General features: G+C 35.6%; 1 protein-coding gene across 4 annotated transcripts in view; it reads left to right on the top strand.

Annotated features, from left to right (window-relative positions):
- The window catches only part of LOC132197862 (histone-lysine N-methyltransferase MECOM-like), a 64,124-nt gene that overhangs the window by 47,534 nt on the left and 2,029 nt on the right, over window positions 1-14,561 (top strand). For 2 of the 4 annotated variants that reach the window (XM_059621445.1, XM_059621447.1), the window contains exons 3-6: window positions 3,550-3,622; window positions 10,323-10,422; window positions 12,545-12,958; window positions 13,720-14,374. In XM_059621445.1, the coding sequence (XP_059477428.1) occupies window positions 3,550-3,622; window positions 10,323-10,422; window positions 12,545-12,958; window positions 13,720-14,374 (1,242 nt within the window). The remainder of the gene's footprint in view (window positions 1-3,549; window positions 3,623-10,322; window positions 10,423-12,544; window positions 12,959-13,719; window positions 14,375-14,561) is intronic. The other 2 variants (XM_059621448.1, XM_059621446.1) reach the window with 2 other exon arrangements.

Genomic DNA, 14,561 nt, shown 5'->3' with positions numbered 1-14,561 from the left:
GAAGAAAGGGTTTACAACTAGCAGATGTCTGCTAAAACGCCGGACATCATAATAGACACGGCAGCCGCGGTAAACCCACACTAAATTAATATATTAAAAAAACTATTCAAACCCAAAATGATCCATTCATTTGTTATTTCAACAAATTTAAAGTAGATTTTCTGGAGTAAAATTACACAAAATTATTTATTTTTATTTACAATAAACATATATTAATGTATCACTACATCATCGTTTAATTCAAAAACCTTAATTTTCTCCTATTTTTATGTGAATATTGATTTCAAAATTTCCCCCTTATCTAAAGCGACCGCGTATGAAAACGCAATTTCCCACCTCAAGCTGCACAATTTGACAATTTCTCATGATCTGTCAAGCCAGCAGCACTGCCCTTCTCTCATTCTCTCAAAAGTCAACCGTTTGGACCGAAAACGCGCATTCAATATCAAAGCAATCATCGTCGATCGTCCCTCTCTTCTCAATAAAAGATCAAGATCCCTCGAGTTGCTCCTCGGGGTTTGTATCTGTGCATTTTTTGTGCACGGCCCGCTGTTTACAAGCGATTGTCACGAAGGATGAAAGGAATCGGCGGCGTGAATAGGCCGGGTGATGAACCAACCTGCACGTCTTATTTTCACACCTCGCGTGACAAAATCCGCCGCTCGTTGGCTCGGTCGAGCGCCTCTGCTCAATGGGATGCGAGCAGATGCTCCCCCGGCCGCCGGCAATTCGATTCTCGTTTTATTTATTCGATCAATTGACAGCTCATCCCCGGCCGCGCACAAAAGTTGAGCTGATTGATTGACGCGCGCTGCACCTTTTTATAAACTCTTATATGCGCGAATTGTGCGTCATGAATATCTTCTTCTTTTTCTTCGGCGTCCCTTTTTACCCTCTGGGTAGATGTGGAATTTTTCGTTGGAATTCCATTTCTATTTGGAGCGGGATATTGGCAAATCAATACGTTTTATTTTCGGTTCCAAAAGGGATTATTATTTGTAAGATATTGGATTTTTTTTTAAACTTTCCAACGTATTTCTGCAAAGAATTAATGCGAGAAATTTAAATCCGTATCATGGTTCGAATAATCTATTGTTGGAAAATTCCTCAATTTCATAAAAAAGAAAATAATTTTTGAAATATTCATTTACTTAAAAAAAACATTCATTACTAAAAAAAGATCAAAAATTTTCGTCGAAATTTTAAAATTTACATATAACTAACTTTTTCATACCAAAATTTTACCAATTTTCATGAAATTTATTAGATACATTTGTTCTTTTTGCGAGGTGAAAAGATAAATAAAATGATTTTTATTATTTTCTCCTAAATTCAAAATTTAAGTTAAATCAAAAATATATTATATATTTTTTATAAATATCCCTTAATGTACTTTTTTTAAACCTGAATCGAAAAATCTGAATTTTGGTTGAAAATTTCATAATTTATTTGTTCTTGTTAATTATATTTTTTGCCTATTCATTCACTAAAATTCTCTATTTCACCTAGTTATAATGTTTTCCCAATCGTATTGCAAAATAAGTACATTGCAAAAAAATATTTTTAGCAAAGTCTATTTCTTGATAAAAAAAAACCCGTTCAAATTCTTTGGAAAGAAAGTTTTATAAAAAAAAATGATGATTTACTGTCAAGTTAATTATTATTAAAAAATATTGTGGCGCGTATCTTGAATTTGCAAAAAATTAGTAACTTTAAGCACGAGTAAATTTGAATGTGTCTTTGTCAATATAACTTCTAAGCCTCGGGAAAATTGCAGCGGTCGCCACCTGAGGGTGTTTTTCTAAACTAGAAATCAGCAGGTAAACGCGAGCAGCGCTGACAGGGGGCCGCACTTCGTCGATTTTCCAACGTTCCATAATTTGCCTCAATTGAACAAAACCAAATTAAGTTTTACTCGCTCTTTTTAATATATGAAATTGAAAGAAAAAAGCACCACGGAAAATTAAGTTGTGAAGTTTTCCATGAAATTAACTTTAATTTTTAGCTCTAACAAAAATCAAATCACCCCATACACGTGACAAGTGAATAACACCTCGATCAAATTTATGCATCGCCATTCATTCGCAAATCGAAAATCAACAATTTCAGTCACGTCTGCCGCGCGACCGCTGGCAAAAAGCTTCAATCAGTCCGTCAATCCGCTTCCATTGAATGGTCGAACAAAAGCGCGTTGGATATATTCAATTTGAAATGGAAAAAGCGTCCATTGAACGGAGGCGCTGGCGCATCGGATTCGCTGAAAAAGAGAATCCATCAGCGGCGCCGTGCCGCTCGGCTGCTCGCGCGGAACCGCTCCTCTTTTGCCAAACGGCGACGCGCATCCATCAAGTGACGAGAAATTTAATGCGCCGAAAGCACTCGTCGCCTAATTAGCAACTCTGATGGCTCGTGTCAACAGAAGTGAGGGAGATGATAAGTGAATTAATGCAGGGAAACAAAGAAGTCTGCAAGAAATAAAATTTAATATCACTTAATTAAAGGTGGAAAGGAAAAAACTAAATGAACAAGAATGTTGAATAAAAATTACAACATTAAATATCAATCGATCACCATTAAATAATTTAATATGATAGATAAAAGTAAAATTATTTTAAAAAGTAAAATAAAAATTAAAATGGAGAGAATCTTGTAACTAACGCATATAATTAATGTTCTATTATTACATAGGTTTATTTTACTTTTATTCTATTGAACAGTTTTTAATTGCCGTTTAAAAGATTTTGATTTAATTTTGGTATACGTTTCAATCGTATTATGTTTTACAAAAATTTAAATTTTTTTTCCCATTTCACAAGTTTTCCATTGCATTTTTAATGTCTTAGTTGTAAGATTTTTAATATCCATTCCTTTGGTGAATCTCAAGTTGCTCTCAGAATCTTTGTTTGTTCCTTTCCGCAGCTCCCGATCCTTTTGTGACGAAGCTCAGCCATAGCTTCCTGCGCTGCAGAAAACTTAGGCGCACGATCTTGAATGCGTAATTAATTAGTTAACTCGGCGCCAAGAGAATCCGCACGAGTGATGCGAAAAGGGAATCCCTCGAAGTCAAAGCTTTGGCCAAAGTTTGGGTCCAAAGGCGAAAGAAGGGGCGAGAAAAGTTTCACTTCAGTGTGCGCCACGTGCTTGTAAAAACGCGTCCGCCGCTTTTGATATACATACATTCACGCCGTGCCCCTCGTCGCGGGAATTTTTGATGCGAGCAGAGAGTGCGTTTTTGTGTTTTTCTCAAAGGGAATTTTCAGCCGAGTGTGATGAGATTTAATGTAGTGGAAAATAAAAGTTGGAATAAAATTAAACAATACACATTGTGAGTTAAATAGGAAATATTAAACTTACTTCACAATTTTGTCAAAACCATATTCTTCATTTTATTTTTAAATAAAGTAAACAGATTTTTTTTTAAATCCTGAATTAAAAATAATAATTTAATTTTTCACAATTTTTTATTTTAGGTTATGCAACTGGCTCTACATTGCCGTGCAACAAAAAGTCTACCTCTCTGATTGACCTCTCTGGATTTTCTGCTTTCAGGTTTTGGGCAAGCAAGGAGGCCGAACCCGCGCGTGCCTCGAGAGTCCGTCGGCACATTCCCACTGCGACACAGGTATGCAGCTTTACTTCACTGTTTCTAAAGCACCCGACGACGAAATCCATTTTTTCCGAGCCGCCTAATGGCCGGCGCGATTAGGCCACGCCGGTGACACGATAAAAAGCGAACGACCGCACTTTTGTTTGCGCGAGAGCTGACATCAACTCTTTGGTCACACGTGCGATACACATATATTTTCGACCGAGCGCGGACGACGGATAAACATGGATGAATTAATGGGTCGACTGACGCTCAGGGGCAGATCTAGGAAATAAAATCGTATTAAACAGAAATTCAATAAATTTTAAAATGGGAATACATAAAACTTGTATGTTTTAATAAATTAAAGCTTAATAGTTTAATATTAACAAAATTAAATAAATCATATTTAAAGTTTTCAAATTTCACTGTGGTGTTTAAATTTATTAGATTTCTTATTATATTTATAATTTGTATTATAAAAATATGCCTTTATTTATGATAAATTTCCAGAACATCATAATGTACGATGGTTTGAATTTTAATATAGCTGTTAATAAGAAATTAAATTTATATTTAATCCTCAACAGATTCTTCGTGCTATATAATTGGTCGTATTTCATACGTCTTATGTCATTTGTTCATGGTTAAGTGCATTTTGGGGATTTTTGATTTAATGAAATAATAAAATTGTAAGAGAAGACAAATTATATAAAATAATTAAATGTTAAAAATAAAAATTAAAAGTTTCCAAGTAATATATAAATAATTTAATTCTGCAAGTACTTATTTTAAATTTTAGATTTTCTTTTTAATTTTTGACATTTCTAGTTTTGCCCCTCAATATTTATCCAAGCAACAAAAGTGCTGAGCGTAATCAGGCTTAATGCATCTTCAATTGTGTGGCGCACTTTGTAAAAAGCGCAACGAGACAAAAGCTTTTTGCTCAACCTCATGCCGCTTGTTATGTATTTTAATTAACAAATTTGCATCAAATTTGAATATCACCAAGCATATTTCAAATGAAAGCCAAATATCCGGTCTAAAAAAGTTGAGCTGGGGGATGAATTTTATTTATCCGTTATGAGATAATATCGCGGGCCGATGTTTACTCGTCGCGGGTGGACACGCGCTCGCGACACAAAGCAAATAAAAAATGACCGTGTCTCTTCAATAATGCACGCAGCAGCCATTAGAGTGGCCCAGACTGAATAACTTTTCTATCGATTCGGAAGCTTTAAAATTTAAATCAAAATTTAAATTTTATAAAATGAAAGAACGGTTGGAAATTAAAAAAAAAATGAAAACGTCTGAGGGGGTGAAGCTCACAGAAGCAAATTAAGGGCAGGTGCTGTTTCTCCAGAGAGCCACCTGCCTATCCGGAGCGGTTGATTTTTGACCCCTCTTGCGCGACCTGTGGCCGTGATTATCGCGACTCTCTCTCCTGATTGCGTGAGATTGACCCTTCCGCCAGCTGCGTCCGTCCCCGCGGCACAATACTTGACTTCCGCCAAGTAATTTTACGACGCGAATTTTAAAAGAATGGTTCGTAATTTCTTTCTCAGCCGAGATTCCTTCCTTGAAAAATCCGGAGGGGAGTTGAATTTATATAAAAACGTTTGAGATAATTGCAGGGATAAATAAGAAGCGTGGCGGCTCTTAATTAAACTCATTAGTCGCGTGAGGGAGAGAAAAAGAAACAATGGCAGAGAGGCGTGCACTTGATAACAGGCACGACGCTCATTTATTTTTATTGCCGAGCAGAGATGGCTCGTGCCAAGAAAATTCAATTAATTTCCTACGCTTTTGAGCACAAATCTGGGAACAAATTAAAATTTGCTGAATTTATTTCTTGGAATAAAATAATAATTTCAAACTATTATTCAATTTATTTAAAATTAGTCTGTCTGTAACATTTAAAACCATTTTTCATTAAAAAGAAAAGCAATTACTTGAACAATTATCACAAATTTTTAACGTATGTCTGCTCCAACTCGTTTGCTAAACAATATTTTTAAATTCTGGACAAAACAATGCTCTAATTGGCCAACTTAGACCCTGGAAAAGAGTACCACAGCCTTGTGTTTGTCAATAAGTTGCAAATTTTTTTTGCATTTCTGATTTTTTGTAATAAGGAAAAAATATTTACAAGAGACACTTTTGACGCATTATTTTGGCTGAATAAAGGATATCGTTTTTATATTATGTATTTATTTTGAATATGATTTAATTTAATATAAATGTGAAATAACAATTTCGTTAACTCTGGTAAAACCATCCAGGTGAGCACTTGTGATGAGTTTAATTGAAAATAGGGTAGGTACAAAAGTGATAAAGGTGCACTTTGATAGCGTGGGAGCGATTTGTTTTCCCTCTCGACACTTATCAAAACAATTACCTTTCGAAATCATAGAGTGCATAAACAAATCGGGGTGATTTGACTGTATAGAGTGGAGGGATGGAAGTGCGGCAGGTGATGAGTCAGGAAGTGAACAGCAAATAAATTCAAAACTTTGCTTTTTAACTTCATAATTTTTTTAGAAAATTGTATTAAAAATAATATAATCGCTGAGTAACGAAAGAATTTGCAATATAAATTAAATTTGCTATGGTCAGAACTACTAGCATATTTTAATTTTAGCGACTCTTTTTCAATCCCTAATAAATTTGAATTACTTTCCTTTTTTTTTTAAATTATCAAATGCATTTATTATAAACAAACTATAGCAGTTTGTTATTTCATTTAATATTTTTTTTTCAAATTATTTTTTTTTTTCAAAAGGTTTTTTCCTCCTTTCAAATAAAAAGATTTTAAACTGTTACGCTGTGAACCGCAACACATTTCAAACAATAAAACAAATTCGAAACATGTCAGTTGCATTTGAAAAATTTCCATTTGACGTGTGCCCTGTTCTTTTGTCCGTCGCGCAGGGCGTGACAGGCTCGAATGAAGACGTCACCCCAGTCACAAACAACAAAGCAAATGAACCCTTTTTCTGGGGGTCGATTTGCAACTGCTTTAATGAGCGTTTGATGGAAATTATTTGATTCGATTATTAGCATGATAAAAAGTGGAGCGAGAAAAAAATAGCAGCAGCGTCGTGTGTGACTTTTCGGGTCGGTCGGGGGTGCGAGACGGGGGAGGTTTGTCGCAGCGAGGGCAGTCAGTTGTCACCGACACCTTCCTCGCTTCCCACAAACACACACGCGGTCACTTTTCTTTCTTTTATTCTATTGTGACTTTCCACCCCTGTCCCGCGGCCGGGGGCGAAACGCGAAACTACCCCCGCTCGCATTTCATCCCTCTTTAGCGCAATCATTAAGCCCCGAAATCGATTATTAACCCTTTCGCTTTAGCTTACTAGTGTGCGTTTTTCTTCCGGAGCGTTCAATTTGTTTTGGAAATTTGATGCGGTTTTGATTTTTAAATTTTTTGCAGCCACAACATTTGACAACACGCTTGTATTTGAAAGACAAAGCGTTTGAAATATTTAAATTACAGACAAAAACACTGGAGAAAAATGATCATTTAATTCACATATCATTCTCCAAATATTTATTGGAAGATTTAGTTTATTGATGTACCACAAAGGAATCTCTGCTTATATCGAGATACATTGTAGATATATTCAAGAAAGAATTATAAACGGAAAGAAAAAATTAAATAGCAGCAGAGAGAAAAACATAATTATAGATTGAAAAAGGTTTTGGAAAATAATTAAGATAATTTTACACAATTCTTTGTAGAATTATAAATGTGGAAATCAGAATTTAATTTACGTTGTATTCAATTTCCAGTGCCCTTGTAAGGTGAGAGAATCTTCTAAAGCTTAACTTTATTTTTATATAAACATTAATTTAAAAAAATACTGTTGTTTCTAATTCTTACATATTTTTTTCTTTTAACTTAATTTTATTTGTGTTTAATGTTAACTTGATTTACTTTTAATAAACGAAATAAAATTTTTCATTTAAATCTATCGGTTTTGTATTGAGAAGCGTTGAAAAAATAATTAGTCATATTCACACAAACAATAAAAGTATTGTAACAATGTGGACAAATAAACAGCAATAATAATAATTTCAATACAGCTCTTCACTCAAGTGAGATGGTAGAAAATAATTTTTCTGAATTGCGGGTACCCATACGCCTACTGTATAATGTTTGAATAAATCTTGAAAAGAAGTTACAAAATGTATTAAAAATCTCATTTGTAATAGTCAACAAAATCTTGTCGCTCCCAAGTAATAGTAAATTAAACTTGTACGCTCGAATTCTTCCGGAATCCATCTGCTTAAATTACCCTGGCCATAAATTTCGATTCGCGGCAAGCACTTGATTAAATCGTCTTTCTTTTCCACCCTCAAATTATTTTAATACGCACCCATATGGCTCTTGTTCGTTGCGGGTGTTCCGCTCTTTGACCTTTCGCGCTGTCTCGAATTCACCACTTGAAAAAGCAGGATCGCACCAGATGCTCGAGTAGAGAATCTGTGGTGGGTAATATGTCGCTCTAACAGGTGAGTTACGGTTTCTGGAGTGCGTGGGAATGGCGGTTAGGGAATCAACGAGCGATAATATGCATTATGAAATTTAATTATCACCTCCTGCAGACCGCACCGTATTGAAATTTTCAAGAGACAAGGAACTATACAATTAATGCAATAATTATTGTATCTGACAAAAATCTCCAAAATCCTAAAGAACTTGTTGTATTTTAATTTAATTTTGAAGGTACAAATTGAAAAGCTTGTAAAAAAAATTTAAAATAATTACGAATGAAAGAATTTTAGTTTATTATTCATCACTTTTTGAAAATTTATAAATTTAGTAAAAATCAAAGAAAATTAATATAAATATTGAAGTGTAACCTTTTTCTATTGGTTTTAATATTATATTTCGTCATTGAGCTGATGCAGAATTATATTTTGACATTGAGCTGACGTAGATATTTTTTATATTAAATTGATATCAAAGGCTATATTCAGATTCAATTTGCAATAATTTCCTCCACTTATCCATTTTCTAATCGCTTGAATTATTCTGTTAAAATTTATGACCTTAAAGACTTCCTCGTTACACGAAGAAATTGAAATTTTTTATTTTTAGTATAAAACCAATAAATTTAGATTTTTTTGTTTCTTCTTAAACCACCATAGACGTACAACCACACAACCTGTTAAACAATTGTTATTGTATTGATTAAATATACATATATTTAAAATATAAATATTTAATTCATTTCTGCCTTGGATATTTTTCCCAATATGAATTGTAATTTTAAAACCCAGTTTAATTATAATTTTCTTTTAATTGAATAATTTGTTTGATTTATATTTATAAATCACTCAACGCTCGGCACCATTTCAACCCTTCACATTTTTTCTCGAGAATTGAAATTCCCACAAGAGCAGCTCGCGCGGCAAAAGTAAAGTGCATCTGTCGGCGCGTTCCTTCCTTCCACCCCGCGGCTCTCTTCATAGCGTTGTTCAGTGATTGTGCTCCTCCGCTCGGTGGTCACGCTTGACCCGTCGCAGGGCGGCAGGTGCACCCCCGCGACGACTTTTCGCGCTCTCCTTTGGCTAATTTAATATTTATGCGCTGGCGTGCTCACTCTCCTCGTCAATTATTCAAACGCACACTGATCGAAAGGGCAAACCCACAACAATGACTTTATTCACTTTTTTTTCATTCCATACAATACATCGACTATAATGTTCGAAAAGCAGAATTAGAGACCCTTGACTCTCCCATTGTTTCGGAGGAAGGAGCGCACAGGAACTATGCAAATAATAACGCACCCCCGGTTTACGTATTGTCAGTGATTTGCCGGCGAGGATCGCGCATTGTTGTCTCAAACTCAATTATTCCGCTTGTTGATGGCGATAATTTCGAAATTAGACACTGCGGCTCTGAACTGTGAACAAGTTTTAACGAAATATTTAGTTAAGAAGAAAACAATAAAGTGCACTAAAATCATCTCATACCAATAATAAATTTTTTTTCAAACTATTTTATAAATGATTGGTAACTTTTAAGTTCTTGATTTATTTCATTATACTATAAAAATTTAGTTCTCTTATTTATTAGGCCAGAACAGGTTTAATGAAAGTTCTGTTTCAATTTGAACCAAAAATTAAATGATAATTAAATCTTGTTGATATATTTTTCTATTTTTCTTTACTTATTGTTCGTTTAATATTTTTTCATATTATAATTAATTTATTTTAAAACATTGTTTACATAAAAATTTTTTAAATTTAATTATTTTTATCACTAAAAGCAAAACTTTATTTTATATCCACGTTTATTGAACTTATTGAAGAACAAAATTTATTTGAATAATATACAAAAAATTTCAAGGCATCTTAAAATTATAACAGTACACAATAAATAAAGCTTAAACTTCATCGCTCATGAGTTTTTTAGTTTGTATGCTAATTTTTCAATTCCATCTGTCTTCAAATGCAATCTGTCACAACTATCCATCCTCGCATATCTTTAAACTGTGAGAAAACTTTCGACAAACGAGAAGCCGTGAGTCGGTTGGCCAAAGGTCACGCGCGATGCCTCTGCTCTCGTCATCAGGTGGCTTATGCGTGGGCAGGTGGAGGCTCGGGGGTGGGAGGGGACATCCCCCGGCCGTCCGTCCGGCCGGCCGCCGAGGGCGCGTTATTCGGTTGTCTGCTGCGGCGCTGCGAGAGTCTCTTGTTTGACAGACCCTTGGTGTTTCAGCCACTGAGTCCGAGACAGGCGACGACGAGACCGGCGACGAGGGTGACGACGACACCATCCGCTGCCCTGACTGCGACAAACCCTTCGCCGACTTAGAATCGTAAGTACCTAAATATTTCAATTCTTCAATAATTCCTTGAAGTTGGCCAGCAAATTTGTAAAAAGAATCTAGTTTTATATTTATAAGGTAAAATATTCAAGAGCTTATGAATTTTTATTCTGCAATTTGTTACAAAACCTTTTTCTTATTTTTAAGTTTTTTTTTTCAAAATAGCATCGCTTTATAAATTTCACGGTTGGATCCTTCTATTATAAATGGGAAAAAAAGTATAAAAAAAAAATTGGTGAAGGTAGAGTGGGTTTAAAGATTAGTTAAAAGTTTGCAATTCAATTGTGTAAACTTGTATTTTCTTTGTAAACGCACAATTTTAAAAACTGACAATTTGTTTTAACATTCCCTAAAAATGAATCTTTAACTTAACTTTAGCTATAAATGTCGACGTTTAATAAAGGTTTTAAATTGTAAAATGATGGGTTTTTTATGTAAATATTAGAGCTGTTTAGTTTTTAATTTTCTATTGTGAGATTAACAGTATTTTCTCCAATCAAACTGTTTCAATTTTCAAATTTTTTTATTTTTTGCTTTTCAATTTTTCGAGTAAAAAAGCGTCACTGGTTAAAATCAGGCGGTGAATCACCCCCGAGGGCGATTTTCACCGCGACTTTTCCGAAGCCATCAGCAATTTGCGGGCCCATTATTATCGTACACGGACGGGCTTCCACACCATATAATGCACACCGCTCTTTCTCACATGAAATCCGCCGTGCATAGAGGGTTGTATAAAATGCTCTCTCACGCCACGCAGCATCGAAAAGCGCTTTTGTTTTAATGGTTATCCTCGGGTGGATCGCTCGCTAACTCACTCGGTTCGATCAAATGTAAAATTGTCGCCGCACAAGTCACGACACGCGCGCACGTAATTGGCGCCGCCGCCGCCGAGATTCACGCGCTGATACCGAAGTGACCAGAAAAAAAGCCGCTCGCCCATTCGCGTGCCTGTCGGACGCAACAGTCCTCTTTCCGAGGGTGGAAAAAATGAGAGCGAGAAAAACGTCCGCCCCCTGAAACAGAATAGTCCATTGAATTTCAATCTTGATCCAACCGGCTGAAAAGTAGAAAATGAATCAACATTTGGAAATTGAAATTACATAATTCCCTCTCATTTCCTGTTAGATTAAAATAATAGATGAAATATTTGATATTCGCAAGAAAAGAAAAATTATAGGAAAGGCTAATATATTTGATATATTTATTAAAAATCATTGAATTAATTGGAAATAAATAATAATTAATATTCAAGGCATCATGAGTCTACCCTCTGAAATAAAATCTCAAATTCTTTCCTTCAATTCCTTCAATCTTTAAAAGTGAAAAAAGTTCAAAAAGATAAATGATTTGTTTTGTAACGTACCACTAAATTCCAATTATAGTGTAGTTCCTAAATTTAAACTTTTTTCTGCATTTTCTTGAAACTAAAAATTGTGGGAGATTTGTGACTGTGTAAAAGTACGAAAGTTACAAATTTATTAAACTAAACAAAAATTCAAAATTAATACTCTAGTTTAATTTAGAGCACAATAAACCTGAATTCAAATCCACTGACCAACACAATGAGACGCACGCTTTTAACCTTTTTTAAATAATAGATACTTTCAGATTATACAATAATCAATAATAATACTTTCAAATTTTGTGCAATATGATATTTTTCGGATTATTAAAAAACTTAAAATATTATAGATTTTCTATTTTATTGTATAGTTTGTCTCATTTATTATTCTTCTAATTACAAAATATAAGCCGTTTGAAAAAATTATAAAACTATCAATTAATAATAATTGCACCCGGATAAGAAAATATTATATTATTTTGAATAACTTGCTTTAAGTCAACCTCTGTATAATTTGCATTAACTAGAAAAATATATTCGCTTAAAGATATTATCGTGCAAATTAATGAAAACAATAATTATAATGATTATATATTCGTTTGAAAATAAAATATTTGGGCTTATTAAATAATTTCCAACTTCAAAAATGAAGGGGGGGGGGGGAAATCTATGAAATGAATATGTGCATGTTTACAGCTTTAAACTTATGTGATTTTTTTTTTTAGCAATATCCAATATTTTAACCGATGCATTTTTATGATTGCATTGCAGTTTGGACGAGCATTTAGTTGCCGCGCACCGGTACCAGGCGGGTCAGCACAAGTGCGACCACTGCTCTGCGTCCTTCTGCTGGCGTCCGTGTCTTCTGCGTCACAAACACACGCACGGCGAGCAACGCAAGTACCCGTGCGAGAACTGCCCAAAGGTCTTCAGCGACCCGAGCAACCTCCAGCGGCACATCCGCGCGCACCACGTGGGCGCCCGTTCGCACGCGTGCCACGAGTGCGGCAAGACGTTCGCCACCTCGAGCGGACTCAAGCAACACACGCACATCCACTCGAGCGTCAAGCCGTTCCAGTGCGAGGTCTGCCTCAAGGCGTACACCCAGTTCTCCAACCTGTGCAGACACAAGAGAATGCACGCCGACTGCAGGTCGGGACCAATCACTCAACCTCAATTCTTCTCGTAATTCAAAATAAATTTTTTGATGATTATTATTAGCTACCCAATTATTTTGACAACAGCAAACAACATCCAAATTCCAATCCCTACTAAATTTTATTATTATTTCAAAAGCATTTTCCCGTTAGAAATTTTTAATCTGGAATACTCATTAGCAAGCGCAAATATTTTTTTACAGAAATTCAGGGGTCAAATTAATATTTTTAGACCATTTCATTTTGAATTCGGAAAAAAGTATGATCTTTTTTTATCTATTGTTATTTATTTGAATTTAATAGGAATAATTATCTGCCATAAAAGTACTTTGGATCAAGACAATTAAAAAAATACGGATGTAAACAGTATCCGAATTTAATTTAAAAGGCAATTATTTATTCTTTTTTCTATTAACATATTAGTACGGATAAAATATTTTGTGAAATTATAAACGATTTTAAACATAATATCCGATCATTTAAAATTTGAAGCCAATCTAGTTCTAATTTTTTTAGTTCTCCTTTGTGATTAATTCTATGAAATACACTTTTAAATTTTAGTATTCTATGGTATTCTAATAGAAAATTACCAAAATAGCCTTTCATAAAAAATTTTAATTTAAATTAAAAAAAAAACCAGCTGAGTTTTCTTTTCCCAATGTACAAAAATTAATCCGTATCCCACATGTTACCTCAGTAAATTTACATTTTTTAGTTAATTTTTTGCTAGAATTATTAATTTTATTTTAATATTTAATACTAATTGTTACTTGAATACTGTGATTGCAGGTCTCAGATAAAGTGCCACCGGTGTGGACAGGCATTCAGCACAGTCACTTCGCTGTCCAAGCACAAGCGTTTCTGTGATTCGAGTCCTCCGAGTTCAGCGTCGAGCGGCTCGAGCTGCTCAAACGGGTCTTTGGCGCCGCCGCCGGCGCCGCCTCCACTCAACACCAACCCCCTGCTGCAAATGTACCCGCGGCCGTTTTATCAGCCCTTCCCGGCGCTCTTCGCGCCCTCGGCCCAACCCTTCCTCGGCCTCCTCACGCACAAAATGATGCAGCAGCATGAGGCGGCCAAGGAGGAGGCGGCCAAACAGGCGGCCGCCGCCCCGGCCGCCGCCGAGGCGGGACAGCAACGGCCCTCGCCGCGTCCGGCCACCACCTACCCGAATCCTCGGGAGGCGCTGCCGTCGCCGACCAATCGGCGCCGCGCCCCACCCTCGCCGGTGGCGCTGACGGCGCGTGGCGATGCCGCGTCGCCGCCGCAGCCCCAACCCTTGGATCTGCGTGTCGGCGCCAAAAGGGACTCTGAAGACGAGCCTGATAGTCCGCCGCCCGCCAAACGCACCTCCAGTCCTTCACAGGTGCGGCCACAGGCGCCACCGGCGCCTGAGGAGGACGACGAAGAACTCGAAGTTGATGACAAAGTGAGTCGTTTTTTGGTAAATACAAAACAATTTAATACAAATTTGATTCTACATTTTCACCTTTTTTAATTTTTACAATTATTACAAGAAAAATATTTAAAATTTACTTTAAATCACAATTTTTAAACAGAAATCAAACAGAATTTTTTCAAATACAACCGAAAAAACTATAGATTGAAACCAAATTGAAATTTAAAAGATT

Source organism: Neocloeon triangulifer, unplaced genomic scaffold (assembly GCF_031216515.1).
Source record: "Neocloeon triangulifer isolate White Clay Creek 2 clone unplaced genomic scaffold, ASM3121651v1 ptg000012l, whole genome shotgun sequence".
NCBI classification, from domain to species: domain Eukaryota; kingdom Metazoa; phylum Arthropoda; class Insecta; order Ephemeroptera; family Baetidae; genus Neocloeon; species Neocloeon triangulifer.
The sequence above is the reverse complement of the archived record's forward strand: the minus strand, read 5'-3'. Positions and strand labels throughout refer to the sequence as shown.